The sequence below is a fragment of the Patagioenas fasciata genome, chromosome 2 (assembly GCF_037038585.1).
Source record: "Patagioenas fasciata isolate bPatFas1 chromosome 2, bPatFas1.hap1, whole genome shotgun sequence".
NCBI lineage: Eukaryota > Metazoa > Chordata > Aves > Columbiformes > Columbidae > Patagioenas > Patagioenas fasciata.
In genome coordinates this window covers 107,992,279-108,006,345 of record NC_092521.1, presented here as the reverse complement: position 1 = coordinate 108,006,345, position 14,067 = coordinate 107,992,279, and the positions used below count along the sequence as shown (strand labels likewise).

Genomic DNA, 14,067 nt, shown 5'->3' with positions numbered 1-14,067 from the left:
AAAGTGTTTCTTTGGTCAGATGTGATGACTGTCTCCTGTTTGACACATGGCATCACTAAGTCATTGACTTGCCCAACTAAAGAGTCAGCTGCAAAAACTGCGGTTAAATTGCAAGACACTCCTGCCTGGGCCCCAGAGGGGCCATCTCCTTTGTAGGGGAGACACTTAAGGTGCACTTGAGCCTGTTTTACAATCACATGCCCCATTTCGAATGGAGGTGTTCAAGTTTCTAATTGATGGCTGGGTCATGACATGAAGCCTGAAACCGTTCATCTTGCCCTAAGTTTTTTGGACTAAACAGTGAGGAACAGAGTCCTGTTGAGAGTGAGGGCTGCACCTGACCTCTCTTAAAGAGAAGGCTTGCACACCTGACTTCACCTGGCAGCGTCTTTGGCTGTCACCATGTAAAATTAGAACTGCTGTCTCTTTTAACAGTGATGGGATCCTTCTCTCAAAGTAGCTAATAGAAGGAAAAGAAATACCTCCTCTCCGTGGTGTAAATAGGGTGTGAATGAAAATGAAGAAGTAAAAAGCTGTAAGAGCTGATTCTGCTTAGATTTCTTTTTTCTATGATTAAAAAAGGACAAAGTGGTCCATTCTTTTTGGCTGTTCCTCCAGAGCTCTCAGGAGGGTTGCCTGACATGTCCTGAATGGTTTGTTGAGGTTGCAGTTTTGTTCAGGTAAATGCTTTTCTCAGGTTTGTGGTGATGTAAAAAGAAGAAATCACTTTTTTTTTTTTTTCTGATTGATATAATTTAGGCATTTTTATTAAGTATATTGACATACATATACCTGTAGGTAATTTTAATGTTCTACAAAATGTATGCATTTTGTATATAGAAGAGCAATCAAAATAGTGGCAATTATAAAGACATATTTAACAACTTAATCAAAACAAAGTGTTTCAGCCTTATCAAAATCAAGTGCTTTAGTTAGTCTGAATAGATTTTTTTTTTTCAGAATTTTAATTTCATAAAAAGTATCAAAGTACTATCTTTGTGTTCCAATGCAGGCATGGGCTGGATGAGAAAAACCTTTGACTCTAAATATTGTGGACTTGCCATTATAGACTGCAAAAGATAGAGGCTTGCTCAAGTCAAGGTTCACTCTTTTCTTTGCAAGTAGCTGTATCCTTGTAACATCAGCATCACATAGTGGTAGATAATTTCTCTAATATATATTAAAGAAAGCTTAATTTTGACTGTGGGATTTTGAGCCCTTGAGCTGGTTAGATGTACAAATATTTCCAACATCCCTGTTCATTTACAGTCATATGGTTAGTTCAATGGGACACATCTATATAGGCTTGAGAAAGGTTTTCTACACCAAAGTATATGATCAGTAATTCCAGTTACCTTTTAACTATAAATGCAAATGGGCAGTAGTAGGTTAGTATGAACAGAAGACGGAAGATTAGAAAAGTGACTAGGTAGGTTTCTTTATGCTAGGTCTAAAAGACGATGCTGTATATCAGGGGTGTCAAACTCATTTTCACTGGGGGCCACATCAGCCTCGTGGTTGCCTTCAAAGGGCCGAATGTAATACGGACTGTATACAGTCCCTGCTGTATATGGTAACCTATAGTATTTGATACTAAGTTATGTTTTTAATAGATTTATGTAAAGGTATATTTTACCTACAAAATTGTTTAGAAAGTTGAATGTTAGATTTGAAACAATGTAGGTGGCAAGCAGAATCATGTGAAGGAGTTTGTGAGTTGTCTGTTCATGCTTCTTGTGTTTCAGTGTTTGAGATTTAAGGTGCTTTCTGATTTTTACCTAGGTGCATGTCAACGGACTAATGTCTGCAATGAATCTCTCATGTTAGAAAAGTTGCCTGCCTGTGGAAAGTTCTTTGAAGACATGATGAAGAAAGTGGACTCTAAAAAATGGTGCAACCTGACAGAATTTATCATGTAAGAGTTAGTTTTGGTTTTGATAGTTCTCACGTTATAGTGGTGTTTGTCCTTTAAAAAAAGGATCACCTAATATATAAAGAATACCATAATACCTACATCCCTAATATATCCCTAATGCATGCAAAACATTTGTGTTCCAGGTAAACTGAAATCCTCCTGTGTGTTGTTGCCAGATGCAGAGGGCTAAGCTGTAGCTCTTAAGTCCCTGCAATATGGGGACAGAGAGTGCACTCTTAAAGAGTGCACAAAATAGAGCACTTCAATGAAAACTAAGCAATGGACTAATCAATACTATATGCTGTTGTTTTTACCTCAGACAGTTGTGTTTATATCTAACTGATATTTCTGTCCACTTTACGCAAATGTTACTTGAATCTTTTCTTTCCTCTGTGTGTGTGAAACCACTAAAGCGATGTGCTTTTAGAATCCCACTATTCTGTTTTCTCTGGTGGAAGCAATGCACTTCCCTCCTCTGATTTCCTTTTTTCAGTAAGATAACAGGAACATTTCCTCTTACACTGTTTCAGAAATCCATCTTTTGTGTGAAACAGTTCCTGTCCAAATGTAAAATGATTTGTGCTATTGAAACTGCTGCAGTTTGTTTCTTTGCCTGCCAGATAACATGGAGCAAGTGAGCACCACCTGTTTTGTCTGGATGTCTAAAATACAGCAAGACTGACAGTAGTGAGGGTAGCGTTATTATTTTATTTCTGTTCCTGTTCTGTGGTTGCTGGAGGTATTTAAACATCTCTCTATAAAGCTGTACACTTCAAACTCTGCTCTGGAGGAGCAGAGTGGCCTTGTCAGCTTTGTGGAGCATCTGCTTCTTCAGAGCACGTCTGCTCATGCATAATGGTTGGTTTTCGGAAGCACCAAGTACCCTCTACACCAACTGAAATCAGAGGAAACTGCAGGTGTTCAGCACTTCAGAAACTGAGACTCAAGTGAATTAGCTCTGCATGAAGCAGAACATCTTCCTGGATTTGAAAGTGCACTGGTGCTGTTTTGGGGGCTGCTCCTGAGGCAGGGTAGCCACAAGCTAGCTGTCACCAGACTTGTCACAGCATTTTCTTGTCTCATATGATTGTTGGTCTTGTGTCCTATTTGTTGTCGCCTCAGGTGATGCAAGATTTGGCAGTCACCTTATGCAAGATTTTAACTTGCTGGTCACCAATATGCACAATAGATAATGAAATGTTGGACTGCTGTGCTGTGTTGCAGCAGTTCCCCATGTTTCTCTTGCTGCTGACACGTATGTTGACATGCCCTGCTTGTTGATAATATTTCATAATCTGACAGCATATTAACATCTGAGAGGCTATTTCTTCTTAACACTTTTATTTGCACACCCTAGATGACTTTACAACCTTGCAACCTTTTAAAAGGTAGATCCTTAACACTCATGGCACAGGAAAGAAAGATGTGCTCATGCAACTCTCCAACCATGAGTAAAAGCAATAGGAGGTAAGCCCTTCTTATCAAGCTTGCAGAAATTGCATTCAAGTCTGACAAAGAAATGTGTGTATACAAAGGAAAAGAACATCCTTGCAATGCAGGTGTTGCTAAATTTATTTAACAAATTTCTGTCCATTATGGGGCAATAATTTTAATTTTGAAACTCATCTAGGTATAAGTTCATAGAATCGTAGAATCATTTTGGTTGGAAGAGACCCTCTAGATCATTGAGACCAACTGTTAACCTAACACTGTCACTACACCATCTTTTAAACATGTCCAGGAATGGTGACTCAACCACTTCCCTAGACAGTCTGTTCGAGTGCTTGACAACCCTTTCCATGGAGAAATTTTTCATAATACCCAATCTAAACCCCGCCTTGAGGGAACCTGAGGCCATTTCCTCTCCTATCACTTACTACTAGATAGAAGAGACCAACACCCTCCATGCTGCAACCTCCTTTCAGGTAGTTGTAGAGAACCATCAGTCTCCTTTTCTCCATACAACCAGAGTTCTTTCAGATGCTCCTCATCAGACTTGTGTTCCAGATCCCTCACCAGCTTTGTTGCCCTTCTCTGAACTTGCTCCAGCACCTCAATGTCTTTCATGTAGTGAGGGGCCCAAAACTGAACACAGTATTTGAGGTGTGGCCTCACCAGCACCACATACAGGGGGATGATCACTAAGTTACTTTGTTTCTTTGAAGGAAGACCTGTAATTTTGCTCCATTTGATCTTCTTTACAATCATATTGCAGTCACATACCAGAGTTCTTTGTTCATATCTTGTTCATATTGATAAGTGTCCTCAAGTAATAGGACCACTTACAGCAGAGAAAGGTATCTACAAGAGTCAAAATATTAAATTGTGCCTTTATTAATGCAGGTGAAGAAGCAGGCCGCATTCTTTAAGAGTTTAAATATTTTGGTGCAAGGTTTTTCCAAGGTTTGAAGCTAATTGCAGTCTCAGAGTTCTCCTGATTTTCAATTAGAATTAAGGATCTACCTTGCTTTTATTCTTTCCAATTGAGCTTCTCATGTGGTGTCATTTTCATTCCCTGTTCAAGAAAATTCCTGCCTATCAATGGATATTTTTTTGTCTGAAGAAACTGGTCAGTCTGAGGCTTTGTTCATTTTTCCTCATGTGCAGTACCAGAAGAACAATTCTGGCCTCTTCCAAAAGAAAAATCTTTCCCATTGTTACATAATGTACACTTATATTTCAGGGTCTAGCTTAGGAGAGAGTAGAGGCTGAAATTTGTTTTGGAATGAATTTCTTCAATCAAGTGTTAATCAAGCATTAACAGTCTGATTACAACCTTAACTTAGGGGTTCGTGGCACTGAAGAAACAGCACATTAAGAATTTTACTCTTTTGAGAACAGACATTGTGGTTTGACATCGTGCTTTATATAAGAAGTATATAGGCTAAATTTTTCCAGCTCATTGGAGGAACCCTGACAGATGGGACTGACACATTTCTTTATTTGGAGTATTCTGACAAATTAATGAAAACAAGGTATTTCTAGCCATGGTCCCTTGAAATTCAGCTGTTTAAACCTGGTGGTATTAGTTTACCATGATTTTGCATCTAGCCTTCAGCAGTAAAAATTAGTCAACTTGAATCAGGTAGTGAGTTAAAACTGAGAGTTTTTTATGAAGAAAGCTCTTTCTTCAAACAGTAATTTCTGCATGGCACTTTTCAGTTACAAATGGCTGCCCTTGGTTATGGGACTGCAAATAGCACTTATCTGCATTGCTTCACTGTTTTGTCAAACAGTTGTGAGAGAGATTTCAGTGACTTCAATATGCTGTAACTTAATTATATGGTAAGATTTTCTGACAGCTCCATTACTTATGTCTTTATTATTAACAAACTTGTGTTCTTCAAAAGCAGACTTTTAACTGACTTTAGAGAGACTTGTGTGGCAGCTGGTACTGGAAACCAGTATAAGAGTTTTAGGCTCCACAGCTGATCTTGATATTGCTGGAAATGTATAATGATCACATAAAACCTGTAAAATTTCGGTTAAAGTTTTACAGAAGCGCTATCAGGAGAAAGTTTACATGTTAGTTTTCACATTTTCCTGTGAAGATTCATACAGAAATTAGGATACAAATACTCTGGGTCAGATTGTTCAAAGGTATTTGAAAGCTTAAATATTATGAGGGATCTAAGTGACATTTAAAAATATTTTAAGTCATTTAGATGTGGTGGGTTTCAGTGGTTCTTGCTTAGATAGTGGAATACGAAGGACAACCAGAAACACCTTGCCACAAAGGTAAAAACTTCAAAAAACAGCTGGAGACATTCATTGACAAAAGAGGAGGGGATCAGCTGTTCACAGTTTTGCTTTTAGGCTGTTCACAGGGAGCCCTGAAGGTGAAAATGTGACTCGGTGGTTTAAATGACAGGAAACTATGATATATGGCAAATGAACAAGCAAAGACTGAAGTCTGGGTGAAAGCTATGGGGAGTTAACAAAAGCAAATATAATTTTTGTTTGACAGAATACTGGGAATCACAGGAAGTTTTTTATTATTAATGTGTACTATTTCTGTTATTTTATAGATATTTTTAATAACATACATATTATATATTTTTGCGTTACATAACATTATATTTCTGTATTATATTCTTAATATTTTGCAACTGCAACTAAATAAATGAAATAACAGTTGATAATCCAAAAGATAGTGGTGATATGTAATTTCCAGTGTTTGAGTCCTCTAAAAATTTTCTGAGGGGACAGACCAGCCTTGGTAGCGTTTATTTGCTGTTGGACTGAAATGTAGAATTTGATTGTTATCTTTCATCTGGTCAAGTGTCATCTGTTTCAGTGTAAGGCAGTCTGTTATTCTGTGTTTGCCAGCCAAGGAGTAGCTGTAGATCGAAAGGCTGAGTGTGAAATAGAAGTTTGTGTTTTGGAAAAGAGTCCTAGCAAAGTGGTGCATGTAACACAAGTGAGGTCTGTCTGGCTTTTCTGTTTTGGAAAAAGAATTGATTGTAAGAGACTTCTTCCTCCAGTTTCCTCATCAAGCCTCTTCATGGCCCAGAGAGCCCCTAACTTACTGTGAGGCAGTGGTTCTCTAGCAGTGGTTTATGGCACCTAGAAAATGTTACAATTCTCATTTTTCTGAAGTTTTAAATTTGAGCCCTTAGCAGGATAGGAGAGGGCAATACTTTTCTTTAAGTGTATCTCTGAAGCTGATTGATTGCAAAGATTTGTGTACTGTGTGGAATTCCCTGCTTTGTTGTGAGCATGATCCAAGGTCTGTCCTCATGCTGAACAACAGTTTTATTTTCTGTACAGCCTCAGTGTAGTTTTCCCAGAACGCTTTCATCAAAAATGAATTCTATAAACAGAAGCAAGAGTCTTCAGTCCCATTGAAACATGATGGAGTCCAATTGTGTTCTGTACAGATGTTGAAGATTTGAAAAAAGAATTAAGGAAAGAAGATGTGTATGAGTAGAGCCAAATTTGATGTAATCTTCTGGAAAACTACTTCTAAAGCTGTTGCTCAATTTTAAAGTCAGTGAGAGTTTGCCTGTTACAATTGGCTCAACTAAACTAAGCTAATCATAAAAGTGCCTAGTTTTCAAAAAGCCAGTAAAATAATAAAGAAAAGAGAGCCAGATGACATTAAGATCAAAGGGAAAACAAATTGTGGAAGAAATATGCAATCCAAGATGAAATTGTATGCCCCCTGTTTTTAAAGCTTGGTGCTAATAACCTCTGCTTGGCTGAGTGTGTAAGAGCCCTCCAAAATGAGTCATTTTCTAGGTTGATTGTGTAAGTTTTTTTTGGTCTTCCCCATTGACTGCTGCAGGAAGTCTGATTTAGCTGCTGATTGGTGATTATATCCAGCTGTTAATATCAAAACATCTGTAGAAGAGGCATGTACTGTGAAAATCTCAGACAAACCACTGAGTTTGTTTTGCAGCTAAAGTGAGGCGCTGGTTTGTGTGAGCTAATTCTTTTCCACAGTAATGTGTCTCACAATTAGAAAGCAAACATTTTTGACTCATTCTTTTCAACATTATCAGGAAAGTCCCAGTTCTGGATTTTTGCATATGATTTTGTCACATGAAAGACAAACTGGGCCTGCCTGGAGCTGGACCTTTGAGCGGCCAGCACAGATGTGATTTTAGATCCAGAACAGTACTGATTAAAGGGACTCCCACTCATCCTCAGTTGTGCAACATAGGGGTGTGTGTGTGTCTGTATTTATGTCAGGATTTATATACCGGTAGGCAGACTAGACATTGGTTATGCTTTACCTTGGACAAAGTTATGATAGAGTGCTGCAAATCACAGTTGTGTTTGCACAACAAAAGCTCACTGCACTGTTGTCTGGTCTCCAGGTTATCTTCTGCAGTGTTTTTGTGTAATATTCTGTCTGTGTCTTAAGAGTAATTCCCTTTTTTCCCCAAAGATCTACTGGGGAAAGGAGCCAAAATTCCTTATTTAACCTGCTTTAACTCCTCCCAGATTTGTCAGTCCAAATTTTGTAGAATATTCTTTCTCAGCTTAGTGTCTCTATGAAGGAAGGTTAAAGAAACCTGCACTTTATGTGCCCACATGTCAGTGTAATTTATTTACCAGTAAGTGGTTGGTGCATTATAGAAAAACAAGGATTGCTGTGGTAGATGCTAGCATTTCCTTTTTCTTCCTTAGTAGGATGGTCTTCTTTGGGTTTCCCATACAGATATGGTTGCTGTGGGGATTTTTTTGTTTGCTTTTTTTTTTTTAAGCTCTCAGTGAAATGTAGATAATACTGATATTTCATCCTTTCTACCTGTGTTTTTCTTTCATTGTCTTAGTATATAAAAACTTATGATACCTCTGTGTTAAAAAATCCTTCTAAAACTCCTAGAGGTCAAGACAGCAGTGGCAAAACTAGACTGGTAACAATTACCCCCAAGAACCTATTATTTTCCTTTTGTGACTTAAGCCTTTCTTTTCAAAAGCAAAGAAAAGCAGCTTAGAAATTGGTTAGGCATGAGCAAGTAAAACAATAGAAAAGAATGTCATATTTGAGCAGTTGTGTTGCTGTCATGCTGGTAGCTGACAATAGCAATTTTTCATTGCAGAAATAATGTTTGCCATCCATTACTTAAAAAATTGGAAATAAAAGAACCTTACAATTTCTAAAGTTTCACCAGATTGCGAGATGCCGAGCTGTGTTGAAAATGTGTATTTTAACCTGCTGTTTGGGTCTCCTGTTCTAGCCACAAGGTCTCTGTGAAGTTAATGCAAAGGCACAGCTTTTCCTTGAATGAGACTATATTGGAGCAATCTTTAAAAGGAACTCAAGTTCAGGTGAATCTCCATTACTTTCATATGAAATATATTAGGTTTGTTTTACATTGTGTAGATAAGCATACATCCTGATGAACGTGAATTCATTTGAATTCAGAGACCAGGATCCCACATCACACAAGAATACCCCATTACTGCATAATTGCTTTCCTTCTGATATATGCCAAGGCTGAAGTATGGTTACTTAATGCAGTTATAATATTTATCCTTTACCACATAGGAGAAGGAAGGACATCTTATACAATTCATGGCTGTGAAAATGGAATATGTATTTGATAATTCCAGAAGCGGGGCTGAATAGGCTATATGGTTTTGGACACTCATTTCTAATATTATTTCTCTCTTTTAGTGCAAAGTTATGGCAATGTGCTCATAAATCTGTGTCTGCTGTGGCCACCTTACATGATGCAGAAAGTTAGTGAAAAACATTCATGAACACTGAATTTTTAATGAATTATTCTGAGTATGACTTCTGAATTTTAATGATGTATTAAGGACACTGGCCTTTATAAATTCTGTGAAGACCTGCAGACCCTTTTGCTTACAAATGCAAGGCCATCACTTTGTTCTGCAACAATTGTTGAAATAGCTGTGCTACAAACTAGCAAAGCCTTGTCAGCTTTTCATCTGGTGAGATTTCTTGGATTTTTATTTTAGACAATGAAAAATCTTGCTTTTTACAAAGAGCTTTGAAGAGCTTCCGTGAAACCAGTAAACAGGTTGAATGAACAGGATAAGGAGAAATGTTTTCAGGAGGCTGTTGAATTAAATACACAAACTTCCAAAAGCTCAGATGTGGTGAAATAAAACAATGTTATTTGTTATTTATACAACAGCGCATGTTGTATTTGCAGTCTACAAAACCTTCAACACAGGGATACCATTGCTGAGGAATGGGGAGAAGAGAGGATGATTGGAGTTTATTCTTCATCAAGGATAACTGTTTCTTTCTTTTTAAACCACTCGGGACGCTGGATCTGCTTTTGAGAAAATGATGATGATTGTATCATGCCAAAATAGTGTGTTTTAGCAGCCCGTTCTCTATCTCTTCAAGGTTTTTAACATCTCAGACCTTCCTGTTCTTCAGTTTACTGATAATTCTGCAATTCTTTATGAAAGTTCTTACCAGTGTGAGAAGAAAAGAGAGGGATCTTCTAAGCTTGCTACTAAATAGGGAAAAAAATTCCATTTAGTTACCGATAGCAGAAAACTCTTCAATTTTTAATATCAGATTTCCGTTTTTCAAATGCACTTTTCAGCAAGTTTTAACATCTGTAACATTTATTTGTCATGAGTCATTTTCACAAAGAGTGAAATCTGGCATTTGTCAAATGTAAATCACCAATGTAAATATTGCTAATTGCTTCTTAAAGTTCTGAAAGTGTTTTCAACACCGGTGAAGTTAAGGTCATCAGAAGATGTCGGTTGCAATATTTTAGCCGTTTTAGCTGTGAGTCACATTGACGTGTACCACAGTAGATGCATCAGACTAGTGGCCAGCAACTTGCACCCACAAGGTGTGATTGGTATGTCAGTGCTTACTTTACCAAGTCAAACAACAAATAGTTCAGCATATAAGATGACAATAATCCTAATGACTAGAATCACTTGCAAAAATTAAGCAATTTAGAGGTGATATTAGAAATCGCTTCACTATTAAATCTAATGACTGGCAGCTGATATACCCTTTCATGTCCTCTTTGAATTTTGCTGTGCAAGATCAGTAATAGAAAACAATCTTCATGGAACTTATTGTTGAAGATTCTATTTCAAAATAAGCAAAACTTAAGATTTCTGTCTAAAGGTAATTGGTGGTAAAATAAATATGGCATAACTGATGACTGATATCAATTATGCAATACAAATACTGTAGCATATTTTTAGAGGCAGTGAAAATGCGAAAGAAATATGTTATGCAAATGAATACTTAAGAAAAGCTTTCGTGGTTCTTCTGTTTTGGTTTGCAAGACTGTTTCTACATTCTTGTTTTCTGAACGGATCACCCATGGATGTGTAGTAACCCAGATTAACTCAGCAGAGATTAAAAACAAAATATATTTTCTTGCTTCAGGCTACATGTGCTATTAGTGATGTGGTGAACTGTTGACAACACAAAGAGGTATATCAATAGATTCATAGAATAGAATCACAGAATCATTTTGGTTGGAAGAGACTCTCAAGATCATAGAGTCTAACCATTAACTCAACTCTGGCATTAAACCATGTCCCTCAGAACCTCATCTGTAGATTTTTAAACACTCCCAGGGATGGTGACTCAGCTGTTTCCCTGGGCAGCCTGTTCCAGTGCTTGGCAACCTTTTTCCTAATATCCAATCTAAACCTCCCCTGGTGCAACTTGAGGCCATTTCCTCTCATCCTGCTACTTGGGACAAGAGACCAACACCCTCCATGCTACAACCTCCTTTCAGGTAGTTGCAGAGAGCAATAAGGTCTCCCTGAGGCTCCTCTTCTCCAGGTTAAAAACTACCTCATTGTCTTTCTTGTAATGAGGGGCCTAAAACTGAATGCAGTATTAGAGGTGTGGCCTCATCAGCACTGAGTACAAGTACACTTCCCTAGTCCTGCTGGCCATACTATTCTGGATACAAGCCAGGATGCTGTTGGCCTTCTTGGCTACCTGGGCACACTGTTGACTCATGTTCAGCCAGCTGTCAACAAACACCCCTAGGTCCTTTTCCAACAGACCATTCACTTTACTTCTCCAAGAATAGAAAACTCAGTGATTTTGTGATCTCTATACTCAAGGCGACCTCCAGCTGTCACATTACCCAGGAGTCCTTCTCTGTTCGCAAGCAACAGGCCCAGTGGGGTGTCTTCCCTACTTGGCTCACTGATCAGCTGTGTCATGAAGTTGTCTTATACTCCAGCAAACTCTTAGACTGTTTCTTCTCTTCTGTGTTGTATTTCCAGCAGACATCTGGTAAGTTGATATATATAAGTAGATAATACTATCAATTTGTTCTGTAATCAGGGTCCTGTTTCAGTTACAGAAGTTTATGACATAATTATACTTTTTAAAAAATTGTTTACACAGATAATTGTCAGGGCTCTGGCGTTTGTATTTACCCTTGCAAAACAGTCTATAATTCAATGTTGGAAAGTATATATAACACAAGACATGCAGTGTTCTGCATTCTTAAAGACGTTAGTCACCTTCTTAAGCCTATTGTATAATTTGCAAAGGGCAGACACAGAACTTCCTAGTTGCATTGATAAACTTGATGGCTGTGTATGATATTACTATTGTGTTTATGAAAAATAATAGAGGTACAGTTGTTTTGTAAAATTAAAGATCTTTTCTATGATAAAAGCTGACTGTGTAATGGGTGGAAAGAAAAAGGTTGCCCTGGTGTAGTGCATAGGTGAAAATTCTTTTCAGCTTTCATGAAATCGATGTTTTACATTTCTCTTGGGTCTACAAATGTCCTTCATACATTTCAATGACTGCTAAAATCTACCATTTCGTATTGAGTATCAGTTCATAATATAGATGGTTTTTGTGAAGGGACACGTTGAAACGAAGATTTGGGCATCTAGAACTGTGTTCTGTGTCTGCTTCCGTTATGAAGCCTGTGGGACTGGGAGTGATCACTGATGCTCTGAGTTGTACTTTTATCTGTTAGAAGGTAGCTTAAGAAGCAGATCGATCTCATTATGGTCTATGTAATCTATAATTTATTACAGAATTGCAGAATGGTTAGGGTTGGAAGGGACCTCTGGAGATCATCTAGTCCAATCCCCCTGCCAGAACAGGAACACCCAGATGAGGTTACACAGGGATGTGTCCAGGCAGGTTTTGAATGTCTCCAGAGAAAGAGACTCCACAACCCCCCTGGGCAGCCTGTTCCAGTGCTCTGGCACCCTCAAAATAAAGTTTTTCCTCATATCCAGATGTAACCTTCTGTGCTTCAGTCTGTGTCCATTACCCCTCATCCTATTGTTGGGCACCACTGAAAGGAGTCTGGTCTCAGTGACTTGAGATATTTATAAACATTTGATGAGGTCACCACTCAGACATCTCTTCTCCAGGCTGAACAGACCCAGCTCTCTCAGTCTCTCCGCATAAGAAACATGCTCTAGGCCCCTAATTGTCTTTGTAGCCCACTGCTGGACTCCCTCCTTACCCTTCTTAAACTGGGAAGCCCAGAACTGGATGGAGTACTCCAGATGTGGCCTCAATAGGCCAGGGTAGAGGGGAAGGATAACATCCTTCAACTTCTTAATGCACCCCAGGATACTGTTGGCCTTCCTGGCCACAAGGGCACATTGTTGACTCATGGTTAACTTGTCAACCAGAACTCCAAGTCCTCTGTAGTGCTGCTTTCCAGCAGGTCCACCCCTAGCCTATACTTGTGCCTGGGGTTATTCCTTCCCAGGTGCAGGACCCTGCACTTGCCCTTGTTAAACTTCATTAGGTTCTTCTCTGCCCTGTCCTCCAGCCTGTCCAAGTCTCACTGAATGGCAGCACAGCGTTCTGGTGTGTCAGCCCTTCCACCCAGTTTGGTATCATCAGCAAACTTGCTGAGGATGCACTAAGTCTGCTCATCTAGGTCATTGATGAACAGGTTGAAAAGGACTGGACCTAACACTGACCCCTGGGGCACAACACTAACTACAGGCCTCAAACCAGATTCTGCACCATTGATGACAACGCTCTGAACTCTGCCATCCTGCCAGTTCATGATCCATCTCACTGTGCATTCATCCAGCCTACACTACCTGAGCTTACCTATGAGGATGTTGTGAGAGACGGTGTCAAAAGCCTTGCTGAAGTCAAGGTAGACAACTTCCACTGCCCTTCCCTTGTCTACCCAGGCAGTCATATCAGGTTGGTCAAATATGACTTCCCTTTGGTGAACCCATGTTGACTACTCCTGATAACCTTATTTTCCTCCGCGGGCTTGGAGATGGCATCCAAAATAAGTTGTTCCATCACTTTTCCAGGGATGGAGGTGAGACTGACTGGCCTGTAGTTTCCTGGGTATCCTTCTTGCCCTTTTTGAAGACTGGAGTGATGTTGGCTTTTTTCCAGTCCTCAGGCACCTCTCCTGTTCTCCAAGGCCTTTCAAAGATGATAGAGAGTGGCTTTGCAGTAACACCTGCCAACTCTCCCAGCACTTGTGGGTGCATCCCATTGGGGCCCATGGTTTTGTGGATGTACAGTTTGTCTAAATGATTTCTAACCTGATGTTCCTCAACCACGGTAAAGTCTTCCTTTTTGCCAGACTTTCTCATCTACCTCCAGGGTCTGGAATACCTGAAGGCCAGTTTTAGCAGCAAAGTCTGAAGTGAAGAAGACATTCAATAACTCTGCCTTCTCTGAATCATCTGTCACGAGGGCACCCTCCTCA

At 39.1% G+C, this 14,067-nt stretch overlaps 1 protein-coding gene across 5 annotated transcripts in view; it reads left to right on the top strand.

Moving 5' to 3' along the window:
- RAMP3 (receptor activity modifying protein 3) overlaps positions 1 to 14,067 on the top strand; it is a 65,371-nt gene that overhangs the window by 33,843 nt on the left and 17,461 nt on the right. For all 5 annotated transcript variants that reach the window (XM_071804695.1, XM_065832983.2, XM_065832984.2 and 2 more), the window contains one exon: positions 1,783 to 1,915. In XM_071804695.1, the coding sequence (XP_071660796.1) occupies positions 1,783 to 1,915 (133 nt within the window). The remainder of the gene's footprint in view (positions 1 to 1,782; positions 1,916 to 14,067) is intronic.